Raw genomic sequence first — 26,948 nt, forward strand, 5'->3', positions numbered from 1 at the left:
TGTGTCTTAGGATTTGTAAAGAGTTGGGTGACAATGTGGAGCAAGGCAAGAAAGAAAATAACAGACCAACTTAATAAATAACTTAGGAGACCTAAATAAATTTACCATAAAATGTATACCCCCTACAGAATAAAAATTTAAGAACAACAAATAAACCTAATAAACCACTCTGCAGATCTAACAATAAATGGCAAATAAATCCTTACATTTTGAAATTTTATTTAACATGAATATGTATGCAGACTCAATTCTCCTGGATAGTGACAGCATTTGACATTTTAAGAGAGTAACTATCTATAATCCCTTGTTAAAGCTGAAGCAATTTCAGCATTAGACAGAGTCCTAATTGGAAAGTACTACATAAGGTAAATTTCAGAGTAGATTATTGTATGATACACTCATCTATCCTCACATCCAAACAGAGAGTGCTGAAAAATCAAAAGTTAAAATCATGCATTGTTTTCTATTCCCAAAACAAACTAGTAAATAGGAACTTTTGCTTTGAAAAGGGCCATTATTTGAGGTATAGGCCTTAAAACAGACAGAAACAACATGCATGAGGGATGTGGTCCATATAATTTCCAGAGGTTGAAAAGACAGAGAATTTTTATCATTCTCTTTATACAAGAAAAACTTTAAAAATATCAAATCACATCTTAATTTTAATCTATAATTATAAATTAAATTATATTGAGATATTGAGTTCTATATTGCAAAGCTGAGTACAGACTCTTGATATGTTAACATTTACAATGAATTAATAACTTATTAAACAAACTATTTGTATTTTAACCAAAATATAAACAACTACTTAACATATTTTTTTCCTAGAAGGCTAAGTCACCATTCATTGATATACTTTCTTCTTAGTGGGTTGAAAAGATCTGCAGGGTACTAGTACTGACTCTGCCAATAACTAGTTTGGGACCTTGAAGAAGGCACTTAACCACTATAAAATGAAGAGGTTTCATTTACAAATAGATGGTTTCAAAGTCTTCATCCAACTAAATATGTATATAAATTCTAATGTTTTAACCAGAAAGTACTTACATGGTCTGAAACACCTAAAATTTTAGATGTCAGAAATTTCAGAATGATTGTCCCACAAAACCAAGCACTTCCTTGAATTATCTAGAAAATAAACAAAATAGATAGAAGTCAGAAGACCAAAAGGCCCTCCTCCTGGAAATTAAACCTCCTATTAATAAGTCTTGAGTGAAAGGGAAATACAAACTCAAAAAAATTTTTTTTTAAATACGGTTATGAAAATTACATATTAGAAACTAAGGGATGCATGTAAAGCAATGATCAGAAGAAAATTCATGGCCTCATAAACTTTTATCAATAAAAATAAGAGTAAAGGAAATAAATGAAAAGCTGGACTCAAATATCTAGGTAAAGAACAACAAAATAAACAAAAACACATGAAAGGAAATATTCAAGAGAAGAACAGTCTATTATATTTAGACCTATGTGCATCCATTTTGTTGTCCTTTACTTCTTCTGGATGTTCTAACATTCCTTCTCTCATCATTTACTTCCTGTTTCAAGGACTTCTATTAATCATTATTTAAGGGCTGCTCTGCTAGCAACAAATTCTTAGTTTTCCTTCATCTGAGAATATGTTTTACTTTCCCCTTCATTCCTAAAAGACACTTTCACTGGATATATAACTTGTGGTTGACAATTCTTTCCAGCACTTGACAAATGTTGTGCCACCTCCTTCTGGCTCCCATAGTTTCAGATGAGAAGTCTGCTGTAAATTCGAATCAGTTTTGCCCTAAAGGTAATGCATCATTTCCCTCTGTCTGCTTTCAAGACTTTTTCTTTGCCTTTCGTTTGCAGAAGTTGAATTATGATGTGTCTTGGCATGGATTTTGTTGGCTTTATCCTATCTAGAATTAACTCAGTTTCTTGACTCTGTAGAGTTACATCTTTTACCAAATTTGGAAAGTTCTCAGCCATTACTTCTTTTTTTTTTTAACATCTTTATTGGAGTATAATTGCTTTACAATGGTGTGTTAGTATATGCTTTATAACAAAGTGAATCCGTTATACATATACATATGTCCCCATATCTCTTCCCTCTTGCATCTCCCTCCCTCCCTCCCACCCTCCCTATCCCACCCCTCTAGGTGGTCACAAAGCACCAAGCTGATCTCCCTGTGCTATGTGGCTGCTTCCCACTAGCTATCTATTTTACGCCATTACTTCTTCAAATACTTTTTCAGCCCCACTCTCTTTTTCCTCTCCTGTGGAACTTGCACGATACAAATATTAAATCTTCTGTTATTGTCCCACACTTCCCTAAGCCTCTATCATTTTTTTCCAGTTACTTTTCCTCTGTTGTTTAGATTGGGTAATTTCTATTCTTCTATCTTCAAGTACATTGATCGCTTTCTTTGTTATATTCATTCTTCTATGAAGCTAATTCACTGAGTTTTTAATTTCAGTTACAGTATTTTTCAAGTTATTTTTTAAAAAAAATTCCCAAGTTATTCCTTTTTTTAAAAAAATTTTTTGATTTCTTTGGTGATATTTTGTTTGTTTCTAGAGTACTTATAATTGCTCACTGAAGTATTTTTATGATGACTGCTTTAAAATTCTTGCCAAATAATCCCAACATCTTACTCATCTGAGTGTTCAAATCTCTTTATTGCCTTTTCTCATTTAAGTTGTAATTTTCCTTATCCTTATTACATGATAAATGCTTTTACACATCTAAAAAAAATTTTAATTTCAAAAATATTAGATTTATTCAGATACTATGTACTTTTTTCTCCCTAATATATATAGCATATTTTCAAAAATATGTTTTTTGTTTGTTGCCAAAGAACAGAAATGCAATTAACTTTTGAATATTAATCTTATACCTAGCCATGTTATTGAATTTTTATAATTTCTTATAATTATTTTGTTTTACATGTAAATAATGATATAATAAATTTTGAGTTTTCTTTCCATTTCTTTTCTAATCCTGTTATTTACTTTCTTGCTTTTACATGTTTGAACCTTTAATAAAATGTGAAAAAACATATTTATCTTGATCTTCATAAATGGAATACTCCAAATATCTCTCCTGCAAAACCAATGACTGCTGAAGAATTTTATTGGGTTAAGTAAACTCCCTGCTATTTCTTCTGTGCTAAGAGTTTTTATCATAAATGGGTGTTTAATTTTATGAAATTTATTTTCTGCATCTAATGAGATGATCATAAAGTATTTTTCTCCTTTAATTTGCTAGTGTGACAATTTACATTTATAAATTTTCCAGAAACATCTTTGCATTCCTGGGATGAACCCAATTTGACAAGAATGGATTATCCCTTTCTCCTATAAAAACAGGTGTTTTTGTAAGAAAAAGTGCTATTTCACAAAATAGCTTTGCTATTTCTTTTTGACGGTCTTCCAGAAAAAAGACATAAAAAGCCAGAATGTTTTCTGTGTTGTTAGTCCAGTCATCTGGACTACCATGACTAATTTCTCCCTTTTGCAAGAGATTGATGGTATTAATTATATCAGTTTTAAAACATAAGTATAAGCTGAACATTCATTATATCTTAACTGTTCTCTCCTTAGATTTTTGTTTCTTTGAAATTCTTGACTTGAAAGCTTTTTATTCTTTGCAGTCTAAAACTGAAAATATTTAAGACAATAAAATTTCCTCTGAACACAACTTTGGCAGAATTCCCTAAACATCCACAGATACTGCTCTATTTGTTGTCATTTTTCAGTAATTTGTAATTAAAATTTTGACTTCCTTTTGAGTTAAATTATTAAATAAAAATCTTTAAATTTTCTGTTGATTTCTTGGTTTAATCTTTAAAAAAACAAGCTTTGCCAATTTTTCTGAAGAAAAAAAATCAAATATTAGAAGGGTCATATCATTCAATAACAAGTGTATTTTCACCATAGGGCATGGGAAAATGCTTCCAGCAATAAGAAACTGGCAACTCATTCCATTTTGTTTGTTTATATTCTGAGTGGCTATCTACCCTCTTATCATTTCCAGTTTTACCATACCAATATATAATATGTAATCACAGAGTTCTTTAATATGGTAGATTTTATTTTTTAGTAGAGGTACATTAAAGACCTAGAGAAAAAGAATGTCATCTGTCTGATATTACGAGAATTAGTCACTGCAGTGCCTACTTAATAAGGTACTTATTTTACTTTGTAACATAACATACAAATACAGAGATAACATGGGCCATCCATTTGTACATTTGCAAAGAAGTCAAACAAAGATTAGGTAGTGGCTGAGTTGAAATAAAAAGGAACTGGGAGATTGTAGGGAAAATGTTAAAAGGACAAAAATAATAAGCGTCTAAAGTTGGAAGCCAAAGGAAAGATAGATGATGGATAAATGTAGAGAACAGAAAAAGGGAAAGTGGGGACAGAACTACAGACTGAGTTATTTTGAAGAGAAGGTTAGTAAATCTAAAGAAAGAAACTCAAAGCAAATAGAAAAAAAAATTAAAAGCAAGGTAGTAGGGTACAGCAGAAGGAAAAGTAAAGAAGAAAGGCCTGAGGGTAGTGCTGAAATAAATGAACTAACTTCTTGAAAATGACTTGTAGATATTGCTAAGGAGTGTTTCCCACCTTATGTAAGTAGCTATTTATAACATTTACTAACTATAAATCATTCATTTTTAAAGCATATTATCTGTATTCAGTTTATAGAAATAAAAAAGGATTTGAAGAAATTGTGTTAAAAATGTTGAACCTTACCCAAAAGTGGAGTTCAGATGCACCCGGTCTTTGAATTTTATTTCTCCATAGAATTATCATCTAAAATGCATATGACATAAAATAACACAATTAAATTAACTTTTTTAAAATTACATTTCAAAAATTACACAGCCACCCCCTTCCATCTTGGCTATCACCAGACATTTTCCTTCTTAATTGTTGATTTTTCTGAATTTGGACATGGAAAATTTCCTTGGGGTGAAAGCCAAATGCTTTGTGTACCAGAAAGTTGACCCTAGAATCAAGTTAATTCCTTACTGAGTTACTTGGGACATTTTATGCAGGGCAGTTCCTCTGAGGAGACAGATGGTGTGTGAAAGGTATGTCCATGCAAGCATACATGTAAGTTATCCAGAAAAATTAGTGGTCTAAATTAACATGAAAATCCTTCCTCTCCAAACCCACAAATATTTAAAAATGTTTAAAAATATATATATATCTAACTGAATTTATAAGAAAGAAAAGGAACTTTCCAGGTGCCAGAGAAAAGAAGGTGATTTTTAAAAAGTAAAACATTAATTAGGAGAGATTTTAAGGAGTTGGCAGCTTTTAAGGAGGTCTGTAGAACAGGGTTACAACTATGGGCTTGTATTAAAAGGGAGGGCAGAAGACTTGGAACTATGAAAGGTAAGAAACTGGAATTAAGACTCATGCACAGAGCTGTGGTCCTCAAAAACTATACCCTTGGTGCTATCAACTGAATGTTTACGTCCCTCCACCGATCCTGTGTTGAAACCCTAAGCTCCAATGTGACATATTTAGAGGTGGGACCCTTTGTGAGGTAATTAGATCACGAGGGTGGGAACCTCAAAAATGGGATTAGTGCCTTTCTAAGGACAGACATGAGAGAAATGATCGCTCTCTCCATCATGGGAGGATACAATGAAGATATCTGTCTGCAAGTCAAGAAGAAAGCCCTCATCAAGAACTAAATCAGCTGACACCTTGATCTCGGACTTTCCAGCATCTAGAACTGTAAGAAATAGATTTCCATGTAAGCCACCCATTCTGGTATTTTTGTTATAGCAGTTTGAACTGACAAAGACATGCAGGGACTAGGAATACTCCTCCTACTATCTCTACAAGTTGGTAAGGTATTTGTTTATTCCCAAGTTTGTGTTGGAAAAACAAAAAGCTCCAATGAGAAACAAATCTTAGGCCTGTGTATTACTAAGATTTGGAGGAGAATTTTGCATCATCTAATTGGCCCAAGATGAGCCAGGATTCCTGAAGTTCCAACAATAGGAAAATATAAATGTACCAGATTACACAATGCAAAATTGTTTGTAAATGCAAAATACAAGAAATAAACAAAATGCCCAGACTTAGGAGAATGGTTGAATTATCTATGGAATATGCAGAAGGGAATACTTACTATGAAATTACAAGAAAGAATGAAGATCTCTATGAACTGATATGGAGTGATATCTATGAAAGGTTGCTAAGTGATACCCAGAATAGGTTGATAAATCAAAATGCAAAAGACTATAGTATGCTACCTTTCATGTAAGTAGGAGGGGGTATAATAAAATATACATGTAATATTTATTAGTGCAAAAAAGAAAACAACTAAATGGGTAAACCAGAAAAATTGAGGAGGAAAATGTAAAATTATTTTTGTTCACAGATGGCATGATCTTATATGTAGAAAACATTAAAGATTCTACATACACCCACACACATAAACTGTTAGAATAAACAAGTTCTGCAAAGTAGCAGGATACAAACTCAACAAAGAAACTATGTTTCATTTCTATACACTAACAATGAACTATCTAAAAAGGAAATTAAGAAAACAATCCCACTTACGATAGTCTCAAAAAGAAAATATTAAGAATAAACATAACCAAAGAGGTAAAAGACTTACACACTGAATACATTGCTGAAAGAAATTAAAGAAGACACAAATGAAAAGATAGTATTTGTCTTTCTCTGACTTATGTCACATAATTATGCCCTCAAGGTCTATCCATTCTGTCACAGATGGTAGGAAAACCTTTAGCTACCATTTCCAGGGCCCTTCATTTGTGTGAGCCAGACTGACATCTAATATTATATTCCTTTCATCTGAAGGACCTCCTTTAACATAAAGGTCATAAAGTCTTTATTTTGCCTGCATTTTTGAAAGACATGTTTGCTGGATATAGAATTATAGATAGTATTTTTAAATATTTTAAAGATGCTTCTTGACTGTTTTGTTGCTTGCACTTTTTTCTTATGAAAAATCTGCTGACATCCTTACTCTTTGTTCTTCTGTATTTAACATGTCTTAATTCTATTGCTACTCCGAAGATTTTCTCTTTATTGCTGATCTTAAACAATTTGATAATATGCTTACTCTAGCTCTATGTTTTTTGTATTTGAGATTTACTGTTATTCTTCATCTCTGAGATTATAATTTTCATCAAATTTGGAAAATTATGGTCACTATTTCTTCAAATATTTTTCTACTTCCTCCCAACTCCCCCCATTTAGAAATGTACTTTACTTTTCCTATATGAAATGTGAACTGTAAAGGAGGGATTGGAATATCATCATTTTGCAATCCCTACTGAATTAATGGATCTGGTACTAAATGCTGATCATAAAAAGAGAGGCACCAGATAAATATGTGCCTCCTGACTGAAGAACAATACTATATACTTGCCAAAGGAATTAAATCTGAACACGTCCAGGTTTTAGACCCAAGTATTAATATAAATACAGAAGACAAAAGAAGATGTAAAGCGGCACCATGAGGACTCAGGAGCAAAATCTAGACCACAGAACCCTTCACATGTTCAGTGACCCAGATAAAAAAAAATATCCCGGGGAAAAAAACAGGGAGACATATTGGAAACCTATAGATAATAATAGAAACTTAAGTGATAAAACTATAAAGAAAAGCCTGGAGTGATCACCATAGTCAAGATAGTCACTACTGTTTTAGAGCAGCTCAAGGGAGTTATGATTGAGACAGGTTACATGGAAGGCTTCTAGAATGGTTAGAAAAGTTCTGGTTTTGACTTGATGGTAGTTTAAGGATGTTTGCCAAGTAACAGTCCATTAATCAGTACTTATCAGTACTAGTCAGAACTAAGTACATAAAACATTGGTTTTATGAGGTTTTCTACATCTGTGCTATATTTTAGAATAAAAATGTTTTCATAGAAAGATGTTGATGAACACACTATTACAAGTCATCTACTTTGTAATACTGAAAAAGTGTGAAAAAATGTTGAAAAGAAAGGGCCTATGCCTTTTGGGAGAGATAAAGAGGAGAAATTACTTACTGGGAGGCGAAAAAAAAAAAAAAGGTATGGGGAGAAAAAATGTTAAAAACCTAAATCTCAAAAGATTCAATCAATGCACCATACATGGAAAAGTGCTATATTTTGGTATTTTTGTAGTAAGGTATCATTTCTGGTCATTGTGGAAAGAGAACATTCTAGGAACATTCCAGTGGAGAACATTCCAGGTTCTGACTTATGAATATCGGAAGTGTGACTATAAGGTAATAAAACTGATTTACTGAACCACCATTCCAAATACAACTCTAAATGAGTGTTATTCCATGAAAGTAAGTCACATGAAGAAACTACACCCTTATTATAATTATGTTGCAACTGCTCAAAACAGTTTGGAACTCCTCTTTATAAACTATCTTTAGAGATTACTTCCTTATGCGTGCAAGAAAATAGGTCTTATTACTTTGTTGTCACACTATATTTTGATCAAGATCTGTATTACCCAGCCCAATCACCCACCTTATTCACAAGACTTTGGTCATTTCCAAAAATCAAATCCACCCTTAAAAGACAAAGATTTGCCACCACTGAGGACATTCAAAAGAATGTGCCAGAGTCTGTGAAGGCAATTCAGAGGAGTTCCAAAAATGTTTTGGGCAATGGCAGTGTCACTGCAGTAAGTATTTAGCTTACTGAAGTGACTTAGAAGGAAATAACTAATTTTTATCATAAATTATGGCATATTTTAAAAAGTAAGTCTTATTACCTTATTATTTTAAAAAAATTTTACTTGGGCATTGCCTTAAAAAGGTAAACTTTGCTTATATTATTTTGCAAGAATTAGATAGACAAAAAGCATTATCTGGGAAAAATTTTTCATGTGGGCAGTAATCCAGAAAGGGCCTTATTTATTCTCCTTAACCTATATTAAATGGGTAAACTTGCTATTTGACAGGTTAAAAAAAAATCTTCACAAGCTTAACAAACACTTACCAATGTCATCAATAGAGATGAAGAATAATAAGAAGAAAAATACATTGGATTTCCAAACATCAATACAAAACAAAGGAGAACCGAAACCTGAAAATTGCAGAAAATAAATACATTTTATAGTTATTAGATAGATAGCATAATGCATACTTTGTCTACAGGGATATACTCATTTCCAATACAAACTTTATTTGCATAAAAAAGATTAATAAATAGATCCTGACCAAGTGATAACAGAATTTCAACACACTGATAGGTTCTAAGTATTTTCAACACCATAAATACTATACAGCAGAATTTAATTTTTTTCCCCTATTTTCAACTTGGTACAAAGAAAACAGGAAAAATCTTATTGTTTCTATTAACTCAATAATGGAGGGATATAATAAGAAAGACTTACTTATAACTATTAGTTTTCTAATCTGATTTTTGTTGAACTACTTGAGGATTTTCCTCACTAAGGAAGCTTTATTTTATGTTCTTACCTAAAAGATTTTTATTTTCTTAAGGGATATGTGTTTGGAAACTAATATAAAAAAACAATAATGCAAAAACATAAATTTCACAGAGTGTCATATTCATGCAAAGTGTTAAAAATCTCAGGTCTCAGGGAGAAAAGGCAGTTACAAAAGTAGTGACAATAATAATAAAAAAACAAAAAAATTTTTAAAGTTTCAGAGAATACAAAACATCTACAGTCTAGTTGAAAGTATAGTTGCTATAATATGGCATTCAGTTATCCTTCTAAATATTAGCAACATCATATGTATTAAATACTACTTGAGAGGGGGTATATAAAACAGTCAGTTCTATTTTATAAACCCTGAGATCTTATTTTAATATATGACTTATAAATATTAAAAATGTTACCAGGTGTATAGCAGAAACTAATAAAACATTGTAAAGCAATTATACTCCAATAAAAATATTCAAAAAACTGTCACCATGTTCATATAGATGATCTTCCGAAATTTTTTTGGCTCAATGTACCCCACAACATACATGGGAAATAATGAGGCTATCTGAAAAAAATATATAAAAAAAGCAGAAGTGAAAAAATGTAGAAAAGCATTTCACTATTCATAAGCAAAGTAAATATAAGAGGAGAGTTATATTTCCAATAATGATTGTCAAAGTAATGTGAACCAACCTTCTCACTGAGAACTAGAAGAGCTCGAAAAAATAATAAAAGTACCTGTATGAAAGCCACAGCTTACTAATACAGCAAAAAAAGAATTAGGAAGCTAAGACCAGAGAAAAGGTGGAAATCTACAGAGATGAGCATGACATTTTGGGTCACTTTTCTTCTTCTGCCAATTCTAACAGAAGCAGATGCCTGCTAGCTGAGAGGCAGTTGAGAGATTTCCACACACTTAGCTGTCCGGTAACCCCAAGAATGAGATCTCTGCTAAGTCCCCAAGCTTTGGTTTGGGACTTCAAAGGGTTATACTATAAGAGAGAACCAGAAATCAAAGCAGTGCTCCAAAATACTGAAGCCCACTTTTGAATTATCTCATTCTCTGATTGCATGAGGGAGATTAAAGATTGTTAGCCCCTGTGTTTGCCTACTGGAAACAAATTTAATTTTCTCTGGAAGAAGTTAATATCGTAGTCTCAAATTAACTGTACAATTGTTCAGGTACAATGTCTAATACCACATCAAAACTAACCAGATATAGGAAGAGATAAGACATTATCACTAAGACAACAGAAACAGATCTATGAAGAATCTCAATCTAGTTCAGGGGTCAGCAAACTTTTTATGTAAAAAACCAGATAATAAATATGTTAAGACTTGTAGGCCACGTACAGTCTCAATTGTATATTCTCCTTCTTCTTCTACTATAAAAATGTAAAAACTACTCTTAGCTCACAAACCATGCAAAAACATGTCTGGCATCATCAGCCATAGACTTTATGTTTGACATATGCACAGAAATAACAGATAAGATTGAAAATTCCAGGAGGGTACTGAAAGCCATTAAATAAAGAACCAAATTAAAAATATACAACTAAATATTACAATAATCAATAATAAGAAGTCAAAAATGGGTTTAAGCAGGTTGAACACACCCAAGCAAAGAAGTGATAAATTGGAAGATAGGTCAGAAGAAAGTATAAAATGACAAAGGGATGAACAACATATGAAAGAACATAAGAGATGTAGAGCATATAGTATAAAGGTCATACTTTACATCTCAGAAAGGGCTGAGGGAATTAAGTAAAATCTATACTTAAAGACATTATACCTGAGAAGTCCCCAGAATCTATAGAAAAAGAATCAAGCACTGATTCATAAAGTATTAGTAGCCCCCAGCAAGGGATAAATTAAAACAAACAAAACCCAACCACATATAGGCATGTCATAGTAAAAACTGCTTATAACCAAAGGCAAAGAGCAAACTCTTAAAAAGGGTCTGAGACTAACTGACTTTAAGACTTACTACAAAGCTGCAGTAATCAAGACAGCATGGTACTGGAGAAAAAAATAGACAAATTAATCAAAGCGATAAAATAGAGGGTCTAGAAACAGATCCACACAATTATAGGCAACTGAGCTTTGACAACTGCACAAAATGGAGAAATGACAGTCTTTTCAACAAATAGCGCTGGAAGACTTGGACACGCATGCATTAAAAAAAAAATAAATCTAGACCTAGATCTTACACCTTTCAAAAAACTGACTCAGCTAAATGTAGAACACAGACTAAAAAACTTCTAAAATATAATATAGGAGAAAATCAAGGTGCGATCTTATTTGAGGATGAGTTTTTAGCTATGACATCAAAAGCATGATCCATGAAAGAAAAAAACTGATAAACTGAACTTCCTTAAAATTAAAAACCCCAGCTCCACAAAAGACACTATTAAGAAAACTAAAGACAAGCCAGGGACTGTGAGAAAATCTTTGCATAACCCATATCTGATAAAGGTTTGGTATGTCAAATGTACTAAGAACTCTTAAAACTCATAAATAAGAAAACAAATAACCCAATTTAAAAATGGTCAGAAAGGGCAACCACTGCGTCAAAAAGGGTGGCGCAGTGGTTGAGAGTCCTCCTGCCGATGCAGGGGACATGGGTTCGTGCCCCGGTCCAGGAGGATCCCACATACTGTAGAGCGGCTGGGGCCGTGAGCCATGGCCGCTGAGCCTGTGCATCCAGAGCCTGTGCTCCACAACGGGAGAGGCCACAACATTGAGAGGCCCACGTACCGCAAAAAAAAAAAAAAGGTCAAAAGATGTGAACAAATAACCTAACCAAAGAAGATCTACAGAGGGCAAATAAGCACATGTAAAGATGCTAAACCCAATACTACACTAGGAACTGTAAATTAGAACAAGGAGATACTGCTACACACTTAATAGAATGGCTGAAATCCAAAAACCTGACAAAATCGGCAATTTCTTACAAAACTAAACATAGTCTTAACATACAATCCAACAATCACACTCCTGGGTATTTACCCAATTGAGCTGAAATCTTATGCCCACTCAAAACCTTCACATGAATGTTTAGGGAATCACCAAAGACTGGAGCAGCCATGATGTCCTTCAAGAGTTGAATGGATAAACAAACTGTGGTACATCCAAACAATGGAATATTATTCATCAATAAAAAGAAATGAGCTATCAAGTCATAAAAAGACATGGAGGAACCTAAAATATATATGCCTAAGTGAAAGAAGTCAGTCTGAAAATGTGACACAAACTATGATTCTAACTATATGACATTTTATTTTGGTTGTACTTTATTTCATTAAAAATTGTACAGCTCTACTGTGAATTACAGTATTAACATTTATTTTAGAGGACTGAATTCACAATAATAATTATGACTGGGCCCAGGAATTCTTTTCTTTGGGCCTTTGAAAAGTCTCATGCAATTTAACATTTAGTGGTAACCAGATTATGAATTTGTTGTATAAGTAAAACAACAATGGATAATTCATTCAAGAATTCCAAAGAGATTTTTATTTCAAGAGGTGCCAGTTGAAGATAGTAATACTTTCAAGTAATAACCAATTTACCTGAATATAGTTTCCCAGAACTTTGCTTATAACTTAATTGCTTGGAGCTTAAAGTATAGTGTTCTTAGAAACGATGCTATAAATTCAAATCCATTCAATGGATACTAGAGGGCCAATGCTGTCTCCACCCTAAAGAAACTTATTTGCTGGTGGTGTGGAAAAAAAGGCAAGGACACGAATATCTCTGCAAACTTCATTTCAGCACATTATCAAGTGCCTCATAAAGTAAGCTCAGGCAAGGTCATAGAATCTCAGAGTCAAAGAATGCATAAATTGTTATAAGTATATTCTATAGATCAACTACCCAGAATTTGGGAGTTTGGCGCTAATATCTTACTCTCAACCTTCCTGTCATTTTTTCTTCTCCCAGCGTAAATACCTTACTACCTACCTCCTCCCGCAAAATGGATGGGGAAGGCATAAAGTGGTTCCAACTAAAATTCCAGCTAATGGATAATCAGAACTTTACTGGATTTAAGAAATTTGTCCCTTTTATTAAGCTTAGAGTCTCTACCAAGGATCCCTCTGTTATTTTTTTTCAGCTTTATTGAGATATACTTGACTTAAAACATTGTGTAAGTTTAAGGTATACAACCTGTTGATTTGATACACATATATTACAGTATTATTACCACTGCAGTGTTAGCTAACACCCTCATCAGGTCACGAAATTCTCATTTCATTTTTGTGGTGAGAACATTTAAGATCTACTTTCTTACCAATGTTCAAGTATATAAAACAATAACATTAACTACAATCATTATGCTATGTGATAGATCACCAGAACTTATTCATCTTCTAGTTGCAAGTTTGTACCCTTTGTCCAATATCTTCCTACTTCCCACACTCCTCAGGCCCTGGTAGCCACCATTCAACTCTCTGTTTCTATAAGTTCGGTTTTTTTAGATTCCAAACTAAATACTAATACGTGATACTAATATTATATCCCATGATATAATACAGTATTTGTCTTTCTGTCTGACTTATGTCATTTAGCATAATGCCCTCAAGGTCCATCTATGTCCTATGGCAGGATTTCCTTTTTCTCATAGCTGAGTAATACTCCATTGTATATATATGTAGCGCATCTTCTTTATCCATTCATCTGTTGACAGACACTTAGGTTATTTCCATACCTTGGCTATTATGAATAATGCTACAATAAACATAGAAGCACAGATAATCTCTTCAATATTCTGTTTTCATTTCCTTTGGATATATACCCAGAAGTGGGATTACTAGATCACATGGTAGTTCAATTTTTAATTTTTTGAGGAGCCTCCATACTGTTTTCAATAGTGGCTGTACCAATTTCATTCCCACCAACAGTGCACAAGGGTTCCCTTTCCTCCACATCCTCACCAACACTTGTTATCTCTTATTTTGATATTAATCTCTTATCAGATATAAGACAAGTGAGATTACATCAAAGTAAAAAGCTTCTGCATAGCAAAGGAAACACCGAAAGGGTAAACAGCAACCTATGGAATGGAAGAAAATACCCCATATATCCGATAAGGGGTTATATCCAAAATATATAACGAACTCATATTACTCTAGCAAAAAGCTAATAACAATTAAAAAATGGGCAAAGAATTGAACAGCTATTTATCCTAAGAAGATATACAAATGGCCAACAGATATATGAAAAAACACTCAATATCATTAATCATCAGTGAAATGCAAATCAAAACCATTATGATATATTATCTCACACCTGTTAGGATGGCTATTTTCAAAAAAACAAATGACAAGTATTAGTGAGGATGTGAAAGAAAGGGAATCCTTTCACATTGTTAATGGGAATGCAAAATTATGCAGCTGCTAAGGAAAACAGTATGGAGGTTCCTCAAAAATTAAAAATAGAAATAGCATATGATCCAGCATTTCCACTTCTAAGTATTTATCCAAAGGAATTGAAAACAGGATCTTGAAGAGATATTAGCATTCTCATGTGCACTGCAGCCCTACTGACAATATCCGAGATATGGAAATAGCCTAAATGACAATCAACGGTCGAATGGATTTTAAAATGTGTTATACACATACAACAGAATAGTATCAGCCTTAAAAGAGAAGGAAATCCTATAACATGCAACAGTATGGATGAGAATATTATGCTGAGTAAATTAAGCCAGTCACAGAAGGACAAATACTGCATGGTTCCATTTATCAGAGGTATTTAGAATAGTCAAACTCACAGAAATAGATAGTAGAATAGTGATTGCCAAGGGCTGAGGGGAAGAGGAAATGGGAAGTCGCTAATCAACACACATAAGATTTCAGTTATTCAAGATCAATAACTTCTAGAGATCTATTATACATCATGTGTCTATAGATAACAATACCTATACTGTACACTTAAAAATCTATTAAGAGGGTGTATCTCATGTTCAGTGTTCTTACCACACACATACACACAAATACACTTTAAAAAATTTTAAGGCTCATTACATAAAAATAAAAGGACTATATAACAACTGTGCACATAATGATGTTGCATCAAAATGCTTAAAGCAAGGGGCTTCCCTTGTGGCGCAGTGGTTGAGAGTCCGCCTGCCGATGCAGGGGACACGGGTTCGTGCCCCAGTCCGGGAAGATCCCACATGCCGCGGAGCGGCTGGACCCATAAGCCATGGCCGCTGAGCCTGCGCATCCGGAGCCTGTGCTCCGCAACGGGAGAGGCCACAACAGTGAGAGGCCCGCGTATCGAAAAAAAAAAAAAAAAGTTTAAAGCAAGAATTTACACAGCTAAAAGTAGATACAGACAAATCAGTTATAATGGAAGACTTTAACACATTCCTCCTCTAGTAACTGAAAGCAAACAAAAACAGTAGAAATCTAAAAGATTAGAATAATACAATTAACAAACTTTGCTTAACATACGTAGAACCCCATATCTAACAAATATAATCAATCTTTTAAAATGCAACAAAAATAGAAAATACCTGGGAACAAATCTAATGAAAGATCTCTAAAAATCTGTATTAACATTATTTATAGAAATTAAGAACTAAATAAGTAGATATATATCATGTTCTTTGATCAGAAGACACAATATTTTAAAGATCTTAAAAGTTTTTATTTACTGCAATCACACTTATTGTCAAACTGAAAAGGAAAGGAATACAGTATGTATATAAATTTGGGGATGGGGACAAGTCTAAAATATAGGTTTTAAGAGAGACTGTGAGAAAGTGTGTCCAGATCATTTAATAAAATAACTATAGTTGTTAAAAGTTCATAAATTTACTTTGTGAAGAAAATTAATCTTGACACTAATTATGAAAAATGTATCATACAGATTCTTAAATAGAAAAGCAATTAGGTAATACAGTAGACTCAATTAATTATGGTTTTACAAAAGGTATAGAAGTATGCTTTCAATGCATATTTCTTTTATTAATGCTTCATGAAAACTGAAGGTATTTTAGTAAGGAAATAAGACAACACACCCAAGTGTGTGGCTGTCAACAGAAAAGAGTTGAAAGACCCTAGAGATGCAGCAAAAATAAATTGGAAAGTGTTGGTGCTCTGAAGTAGGCTGACTTGATTTTAACTTAATCTCTGAGCCTCAGTGTCTTCATCTGTAATCGTAAATTAATAATACCCATGTGCCTGGACTCCTTGAGGATTAAATAAACTATAATACTGAAGTCTGGTATATGTTAGTCTCCCTTTCCCTCCTCCCATAGGCCAATACTATTAGGATATGCAGATCTAGACCCCCCCTTCTTAAACATCATATTTACACTTCGGCTAAAAAAAAAAAAAAAACTTCACAGGAGAAAATTATGCTTAATAGCTGGACTGTTGCTATTTGAACTGCTGGTTGAAAAGAAAGCCCTCTCATTGAGATACAAGCAGCAGAGTCAACATTCTGTTGTGAAAATGTAGAAAACTGACTTCTTGCCTCCTTTCATCATACTTCTCAAGATAAGTAGTTCTGAGGATAGGGCAAAATTTGTTTCCATGAAACAATAAAGAGTTTTTAATCTGTTCAAATGCTTGGACCAATTTTGTTCCTGAAATCAGAAATGAGTACAGACATTTAAAATAAATTTTAAATAAAACTGTGTATAAGGAATGAAACTATAAATCCCTTCTGTAAGCTAATTCTTGATTCCCTGTTTACACATATAGAATCAACTATATTTTAACCACTGTGGCCACAATAAACATTGTCAAACTAATAGAAAGAAATCAACCTGTAGACTGAGTTTAACAACAAGATGCAAGGTCAGACAAAGCTTTCAGAAAGAGAAGCTGACATTTATATAAGAGTAGCTGCGGGCTTCCCTGGTGGCGCAGTGGTTGAGAGTCCGCCTGCCGATGCCGGGGACACGGGTTCGTGCCCCGGTCCGGGAAGATCCCACATGCCGCGGAGCGACTGGGCCTGTGGGACATGGCCGCTGAGCCTGCGCGTCCGGAGCCTGTGCTCCGCAGCGGGAGAGGCCACAGCAGTGAGAGGCCCGCGTACTGCAAAAAAAAAAAAAAAAGAGTAGCTGCTTCTACATCCAGAAGAAGAAACATCAACTCCCCTTGGAAAAAACCATTTTGGTGACCTTTCAGTTTTGTAGATCGAAGACTCTTCTTGAACAAAAGGTTTATTTGACTTGCCAAAAAACTGTCCTTTCTCAGCCCCTTGGTGTGTGAAAGATGATGTTCAGTAAAGACAAAGGTACTGGAAAAAAGTTTCATAAGCAGCTATGAGTCTCCTGGAAAACCTTTCTGAGACTCACCAATACTTGAACATCTCCAAAAAACTAATATAATCCTAATTTGGCAAGACAGAACCCCAAGGAACTTGAGAAACAAACACATTGTGTGGATGATAGAATTCCGAACTTGTGAGCTCACTCACAAGAACTGTACACCAGAACTGCAGTCTTTTTTTAGGAGAAGCCTAGTTCTACAGACATCATCAGCATTTAGCTGATGCTGAAATTCCTTATAACTCAACTCAGCTATCTCAGCACTGCAGGCGTGCTATGAGACGTTTACAAGAAAGAAAATGGTGCCACTCATAAGTAAAAGCACAGAGTCCAGGCCAATTTTAGTGTGAAGCACTTGGCATCTATGGCTGTTAGTAGTTTTCTATCTTCAAGAAGGTGAATTTGAGTTCTTGACGTCAGTGCAACCCAGGGGGTTTTAAGTGCACACTTGGCCTCTGGTTCATTCAGAAAGCTGTAGGACAGGAAACAGGACTTGTCAGCAGGACAGATTCAGATATTTCTCTTCAGTAGGAGCTCTCAAAGAAGTCTTCATGGTAGCCTCACCCCAGGTGACAGCTCAGGAGCAAAGAAAGAAGATGCACATCACATAAATGCAGAAGCCACTCTGGCTTAGAAGATCCATAACCCATGGAAACTTCTGCAAGGGAAATGACACTTAAGAGAGTCACTTCACTTCAGGAAGCCCGAAGTCAAGGCATCCCCCTCAGGAAGAACTTAGCTCACTTACAATTTCTTCCTCTCGGATGCAATTAGGCAATCACCAAGCAACGTGCCTAGTAACATCATGGTCACACAACACTAGCAGGTTTCTAAGGGAAGAGAGCTAGACGGTTAACTGAGGGTCAAATTCCATGCAGAAGGGGTAAGTTTTGCTAAACAGCAGTGTGGTGGCTTTGACTGTGTACCCAGATTTCTGAATCCTCCAGATACAAGTAGTCTCATTTCTGGCTTCAACAGTGAGGCAAAAACATCTAGTCCTGATATTTGGCCCAAATAAATAGCCGATGGGCTTATTGTTGGAAGAGAAACTCCAGAGTAGGAAGAAAATAATCTTCTTATAAGCAGGATGAGGTCATGGAGTCACATTAATTTAAATATTAAAAGAGATATGGCTTTATACATATCCCAAGCAAAGAATCAGTTATATAAAGAAAGAATATGAAATTGACAACCAGTTTTGTATAGATATATTGATACTATCTCTTCCAGAAATAATCTGCATCTCTATCACTTCTGATTTTATAACCTCCTTTCTGCAACTACCCCTTTTACTGTCCTTGGTCATAACAATCTCTCCTACATGAATGGGAATTCTCTAATAAAATATAAGAAAATAGGGCATATTATAAATTAAAATCCAGTTACTGAATAAGTAAGTCACAATTTCTCAGTTTCTTAAGAATGATAATGCTTTAAGGTCTTCTCACTCCAAATATTCTAGGTTTCTACAACTGTTGCTTGTAAATTTTTTCCTTTAAAATATAGCCAGTCCTTGAGTCCTTCAGCCCCATTTCTCAGACAATATGTGCAAGAGACATGAACTAATCTTAACTTTAATCTGTGAAAAATATAATCAAGAATAAAAGCCTTAGAACACTCCCAGAAAAATAACATTGAATTATCTTCACGTTAGTATTTAAAAAAAAAAAACAGAAGCAAACAAAACTTCATACATTAATTCAGAAAACTAAAAGCTGGGAGTTACGTCAGCATCATGGCAGCATAAGGTGTCCTGCTTTTCTGCCTCCCCCTTTTAACAACTAAAATTTGGCATCCACCCATGAACAAAAGTGCCTCTGTGGAAGTTGTGGGATCCAGCACCATATGCCAAGGGCCCTGGAAGGAGTCTTGCCCACCTATGTATCTGGTAATAGGCAGACAGACCTCAGTACAGGCTGTGGAATAAGCAGGAGCCAGTGAACTAATCTCAGCTCTTCTCAGCTATGGTTGAAGAAAATCTGGATACTGCTGACTTGGGCAGACACCCACAGACAAGAGAGCCCTGTAGAATCCAGTCTTCCTGAAGAGAGGCTCAAGCACTTCATTGGAGCAAAAATATATATGAGTTTGGATGCACTAGAGAAAGAGGAACTTTGTCAACACCACCCTATCCCCAAGGTGGCACAGTGAGAGCCTGAACTAGCCAGTGGCAACCTCTCCCATGGGGGAAAGGGAGAATGATGAGTGTGTGCCTGGCATCCCCAGCTATGCAGGACATTGCTGGAAAAAACAATTTCTTTCCCACAGCACTCAGAGCTCTGCGGTGCGACCTCCTTGACTGGGGCAGGTAGGAGATTGAGAAAGAGGCAAATAAGAATATCAGAGGGCATTAAAAGGATGCAGTTCCTTCTGGTTGTGCTCAGGACTCTGGCAGGAAACCTGCCTACCAGCTGCTGAGAAAACCACCCAAGGATCCCTCCACTTGGCCTGCAGGCACTCTTGACACCTCCTGAGTGTTAAACTCGCACCTCTCCCGACTCTGCAGCTGGCTCCTTTTTCATGTTCCTTAGTGTGGCAGTAAGAGTGAGTTCTAGTAGATAAGGAGCTCATGTGAAAAAGAGGCCAGGGTCTGTGGGCCTGTCTAGAAAAGACATACAAGCTTAATAATTCTGCCACAGAGGGAGCAAGAAGCATGAAGCAGGTGTATCCATATAAGGTCAGAGAAAACCCCAGATATAAGCAGGATGAATGAAGAATATATCCCACCTGAAGGCAACCTGAAATGCAAAAACTGCAACACAAAACTTCAAGGAACATGAAGAATCAAGGAAACATGAATAAGAATAACATGAAATATCACCAAAAAATCTCAATAGTCCTCCAGTAACCAAACTCTAACAGAATTCTACGATTTACCTGATAAAGAATTCAGAATAGTTGTTTTGTGGAAACTCGATGAGATACAAGAAAATACAGAAATACAATTCAATGAAATCAGGATAAAAATACATGAAAAACATGAGAAGATTAACAAAGAGATAAAAATGATTAAAAGAACAAAACAAATTCTGGAACTGAAGAATTCAATGAATGAAATGAAAACTGCAATAGAGTATCAACATCAGAACAGACCAAACAGAAGACAGAACAGTGAGTTAGATAGGAACTTTGAAATACGCTGTCAGAGGAGAAAGAAGAAAAAAGAATGAAAAAGAGTGAAGAAAGTCTATGTGATTTATATGAAAATATCAAATGATCAAATAAGAGAATCACCAGAGTTCTATGAAAAGAGAGGGAGAAAGGACAGAAAGTTTATTTAAAGAAATAATAGCTGAGAACTTCCAAACCTATGAAGAGATTTGGACATGCAAGTTCACAAAGCTAATAAATCACCCTATTACTGTAATTGAAAAATACCTTCCCTAAGACACACTATAATGAAACTCAAAAATCAAAGACAGAGAGAATCCTACAAGCAGCAAAAAAAAAAAAAAGGACTGTAACATATAAGGAACCCCCATTACTCTATCAACTACAGTAATCAAAACAGTATGGTACAGGAATAAAGACTAATATTCACAGCAATGGAACAGACTGAATGACCATAAGTAAACCCATGCATATACTGTCAATTAATATTTGACAAGGAAGCCAAGAATACTTAGGGGGAAAAATAATGTCTTCAATAAATGGTGTCAGGAAAACTGGATATTTACATGAAATTGGACTCCTATCTTACACCACTCACGAAAATTAACTTAAAATGGATTAAAGACTTAAATATAAGACCTGATGCCATAAAACCCCTAGAAGAAAACTTAGGGAATAAGCTCCTTGACCCTCATCATGGCAATGATTTTTTGGATTGTAACACCAAAAGCACAAGCAACAAAAGCAAAAATCAACAAGTGAGACTACATCAAACTATTGATAAAAAGCTTCTGCACAACATAGGAAACAATCAACAAAATGAAAAGGCAACCTATGCAATGGGAGAAAATATTTTCAGATCATCTATTAGGTGAAATATTAATATCCAAAATGCATAAAGAACTCATACAACTCAATAATGAAAAAAAACTGATTAAAAAATGGGTAGAAGAACAATAAATATTTTTCAAAAGAATACATCCAAATGGCCAACAGGTACATGAAAAGGCACCCAATATCACTAATCATCAGGGAAATAAAATCAAATCCACAGTAAGATATCCCTCCATACCTATTAGAAAAGTTATCATCAAGAAGACAAAAGAAAACAAATGTTGGTGAGGATGTGGAGGAAAGGGAACCCTTGTGCACTGTTAGTGGGAATGTAAATAAATTGGTGGAGCCACTATGAAAAACACTATGGAGATTTCTCAAAAAATTTAAAATACCACTACCATATGATCCAGCAATCCCACTTCTGGGTACATATTCCAAAGGAAATGAAAACAGAATATTGAAGAGATATCTACACATCTATGTTTACTGCAGCATTATGCACAATAGCCAAGGTATGGAAACAACCTAAGTGTCCATCAACAGATGAATGGATAAAGAAGACATGCTACATATATATATATATATATGTATATAAATATATATACATATATATATATATATATATATATAAATCCTGCCATTTGTGACAACACAGATGGACCTTGAAGGCATTATGCTAAGTGAGATAAGTCAGACAAAGACAAATACTTTATTATATCACTTGTATGTGGAATCTAAAAAAGCCAAACTTGTAAAAACAGAGAGTAGAATGGTGATTAACAGGGGCTTGGGGGTGGGGGAATTAGAGAGATGTTGGACAAAATATACAAACTTGCAACTAGAAGATGAATAAGTTCTGCAGTTCTAATGCATAGCATAGTTATTATAGTCAATACTGTATCATATAATTCAAAGTTGCTAAGAAACTAGATCTTAAACATTCTCACCACAAGAATGAAATAATAATTATGTGACTTGATAGAGGTGTTAAATAACACTATGGTGTTAATCAGGGTATAATCATATTGCAATATAATAATGTATTGATACATCATATATCTTAAACTTACAAAATGTTAATTACATCTCACAAAAAAGAAACAACAACAACTAAAAGTATACTATAACTTTTGAATGGATAGAAAATCATTAAGGCAATATCAAAATTACCGAAGGAGCTAAATTAATACATTTCCTTGCCAGGAAATGATGCACATTAGAAATCTATTCTACTATGTTGGCATATGCAAATAATGAAAACCACAGAAATTCTGTGTTAGTTATAGACCAAATATAAGGAAGTAAGGCAGAGGGAATACTCTTAACATGCTTTAAACATGCAGCATCAATTAAGTTGTGGTTATAACTTCATTCTTTGTAGACAATTGGCAGCACAAGGATTCTTGGCAGAATTTCTCACTGCTAATAAAGAACATCATTACATATTATCAGTGTTTGTTAGTTAGGTGGAAAGGAGTTCTGAAGAAAAATCATAGTAGGAAATTTCATCCAAATTGACCTTTTACTCTCTGCTTCCCCAGCTCAGTTTCTTGCTATTAGTTACTTAGTTGTTTGAAGAAACAGGATATGGCCTCAATTCATTGAATAATACCATGATTAAAGCTCTGAGAAATGGTGTCCAGTAAGATTCTGCTCTTCAGACAGAACAGCCAACATTTAGCTGGATTAGAAGCAGAAATCCCCTACCATGAAGAATCGAAGTGGCCCTTACCATGTTGCACAGCTGGGCACCTAAAATGATTCCTCAGACAAAAGGAAAATCTACAGGAAGGTTTACAAAGATCATCTCAAATACCAACAGGAAAAATTATGGATTAAAATAAGAGGAAAAAGTCTTTTGCAGGTTTAATATCTGCCTGACTAACAAACACATTAACAGAAGGCAGATTTATATGATTAAAAAAAATCACACATGTATATAAACTTTATAATTATTCCATATTTTGAAAATCTATTAGGGCACAAATATAATCACATTTAAAATTTCTCTGTAATGAAAAAGAATATAAAAAAAGAATGTATATATGTGTATAACTGAGTCACTTTGCTGTACAGCAGAAATTAGCACAATATTGTAAATCAACTATACTTCAATAAAAATTTTTTTTCCTATGGAAACAACCAAGCACATCTTGCATTCAACTTAAATTAGTTTAAAATCATCTTACCTGTGTAAAAAGTATAAACTGAGCAAATTGCCAGGGAAGCATAAAAGCAACATTGGAAAGGCACAGTGCAATAAAATGCTTTTTACTATTGTTCGATGTCCTTAATGGAGAGAATTGACACCAGTAAGTTTTACTATAAAAGTAGCCTATCATTAAACTGAATGACTAGTTGCAAAATGCTAAAATCTATTGATCCCCTTACCTTTGATGTTAGACAACAAAATATAGTTAACTTTTAAAAGCTCATTAAGAAGAACTTAAAATATTTGGGTTATAAAAATGCTTATAATAAAACAAACAAAATTAGAGCTTTAAATAAAGTATTGTATCTAGTTTATCAGTAGGTATCTTAAACATATAGCACAGGGAATTCAAGTCATTATTTTGTAAACTTTTAATGGAGTATATAATCTGTAAAAATAATGAATCACTATTCTGTATACCTGAAACTAATAAAATATTGTAAATCAACTATATTCAACTAAAAATTTATTTTTCTTTAACTATGCATGACATTAGAAATTTAATACTCCAGCAAGAATGTCAGAAAAAAGAATCTGAACTGACCTTGCATACCTCGAGATATTTATACTACATGAGCAGCAATAACTTTCATATACCACCACTTTTATGTTTCAAAAAACAATGAAGAAAAGTATAAGTGCTGGTGAAATAATAAGCTAACGACTATGAGAAAAACTTAAAGAGATTTTAAACAATGACTTTAAAGAAATAATTCTGGAATACAGTTAAACTAATGCATATTGAAGTTTAAACCGTCCATTCTGCAATCACGAGATTTATCAGTAACCAATACCTTTTACCACACAGATTTTACTACCTTTTAGAATATGAAAAAAAGAAATGCACATATTTTGTGTAAATTATAAAACTGTAACTCTTCTTTTTATAAAGGTTGTATTGGATTTCCATAAATTCTTGTACTGCAGTATATACATTTTCAAAAACAAAATTTTTAATGATCATATTGTTTAATAATATTATCACAAAATATATTCACTAAGTACTCAGTTATCTTTATAAAATAAAAATTACTTTTGGCTAAGGAATGGAGTATAACACATGCACTCAAGGATACAATTCTAAATGTTCTAATTAACATATTTAATTCCATGAACTCTCTGATTGGTTAGACTAATATCACTTCAAAAAATAAAAATGGAAAATAAACCATCTTTCTAGAAATTTAACTGGGAATGAGTGGGGATAAATAGGCAGCTTCCTCTACCATAATCTTTGAGAGAAGATAAGGTTTAGAGAAAAAAATATAGAAATCCGGATAAGGATCAGATTCCCAAATCCATATTCAATCCAAAAATAAACTTTCATGTAGGTTAACAAATCACAAGGTAGTCTGTACCTTTCTAGAGGTTGGTAGTCACACCAGTATGCCTTTATTTACCTTCCTTAAGCTAACATACAAGGGCCTTAAATGTCTACATGGCAGTGTGCTAAGTGCTCCACGGTTAAAGAGATAAATGTGGCACGGTCTCTGTTTCCAGTGGCATTTTAATACATTAAGTGTATGTTTAGACATTTGTGTATGTATGCTTTATTAACAAATTTACAGTTTTAAGAAAGAAAGAAGACATGTACACAAATGATCTTAATATAGGCAAAATCTGATGGGTACTAGTAAGTGAACTACGAGTTTCTCTGGGAGTTTGGAGGGGACAGTGATCACTCTCTCAATAAGAGATCTCATGAACATTCTATGAACCTATCTCTATGGTAAAGTTATTTATAGTATTCTACTATTTATGTTTTTGTCGTTGTTCCTCAGACTTTTAAAATTTCTGAAATGCTTATAAAATTAATCCCAACCAAAAAATGTGTCCAGGAAAAACAGTTGAGATGAAACTTTGGCTGAGTTTCTAGAAACATCTGTAGTTCCGATATAGTCATAAACATATGAATATAGATACTCCTTATCTATCCAACCTAGCATTTCCCAAATTTATTTGTGCATTGAACACTTTTTTTTCATGCTTCATCAAAACCACAGGATGGACAACAATGAGTCAGAGTACATAAGCATTGAGGGAAAAAAGTAATACTTTCTCAAAAACCTTTGCATCTTTACCAAATATATATGAACACATACATATTGGTTTATTAAAACATAGTTATGTAAAACCTGTAGCCTAGACTCTTAAGTGGAAAACGATTTTTTACATAGCAATTTTAGATTCTTTTTAAACTGGACACACAATTTATTTTTGAAGTAATTTTTTAAAATAGAGTCTAAATTTAGTAATTATAATGATAGGTTGAAGTAATTTTGAGAAACTTACAATTTAGCTAGTTTCGTTTTATAAATAAAAATTACCTGAGAATCACAGTTAAGATGTACATCTGAAGTACAAGAAATGGATATGAAAAACTTTCCCGGAGAGGTGGTGTCCACATCACCCGAGTAGCCTGAAATCAATAAAATGCTTACCTCACTCTATGTTCCATTGCAATAAACACAATTAATTTAAAAAATCATGGGTGGGCTGGTTTTAGTAATTTTAATACTAGGCTCATTTACTTCCGGATACCTGGTATAGCTCCTCAGTTTTTGGAGTTCTCTTACAGCACATAGCCATTAGGTAGAGAGCCATTAACTAGCAAGTCCAGAAACAAGTGAAAGATAGATCAGGCCAAACATAAGGACACTCGAAGGACAAACAAGATGATAGGGTTAGGAGCAGTGAGAATTCTGGGAAAGACAAACCAGATCCACATTCCAGCTCTTCAGTGATGACCCTGGGCATCCCAGGGCTTTGGGATTTATACATGCTCAGAAAAATATCTAAACAAATGTCACCTAGGGCATTCACAAACACCAAATGTTTACACACGACAAGTTTAATGTGTATAGACACCCACTACAAGTAATTAAGACTGTCTCTGAATTTGTGAAATATACCTTTGAAAGAGTTAACTATAAATTTCTAAAAACAACTAGAAGTATTTGGGATTCACTGATATGATGTATACAATGAAAGTATTAATTAAATTTTCATACAGACTTTAAACCTATTTCCAAAACATATGGATGGGAATATTATAAAATTTTATATCAAGAA

General features: G+C 33.9%; 1 protein-coding gene across 1 annotated transcript in view; it reads right to left on the reverse strand.

Annotated features, from left to right (window-relative positions):
* DPY19L2 (dpy-19 like 2) overlaps nucleotides 1-26,948 on the reverse strand; it is an 86,541-nt gene that overhangs the window by 34,074 nt on the left and 25,519 nt on the right. The window contains exons 8-13 of the mRNA XM_065883564.1: nucleotides 26,204-26,295; nucleotides 23,854-23,953; nucleotides 9,917-9,994; nucleotides 8,976-9,062; nucleotides 4,735-4,794; nucleotides 1,051-1,131 (exon numbers count right to left, since the gene is read on the reverse strand). Coding sequence (XP_065739636.1) covers nucleotides 1,051-1,131; nucleotides 4,735-4,794; nucleotides 8,976-9,062; nucleotides 9,917-9,994; nucleotides 23,854-23,953; nucleotides 26,204-26,295 — 498 coding nt within the window. The remainder of the gene's footprint in view (nucleotides 1-1,050; nucleotides 1,132-4,734; nucleotides 4,795-8,975; nucleotides 9,063-9,916; nucleotides 9,995-23,853; nucleotides 23,954-26,203; nucleotides 26,296-26,948) is intronic.

Source organism: Phocoena phocoena, chromosome 9, assembly GCF_963924675.1.
Source record: "Phocoena phocoena chromosome 9, mPhoPho1.1, whole genome shotgun sequence".
NCBI lineage: Eukaryota > Metazoa > Chordata > Mammalia > Artiodactyla > Phocoenidae > Phocoena > Phocoena phocoena.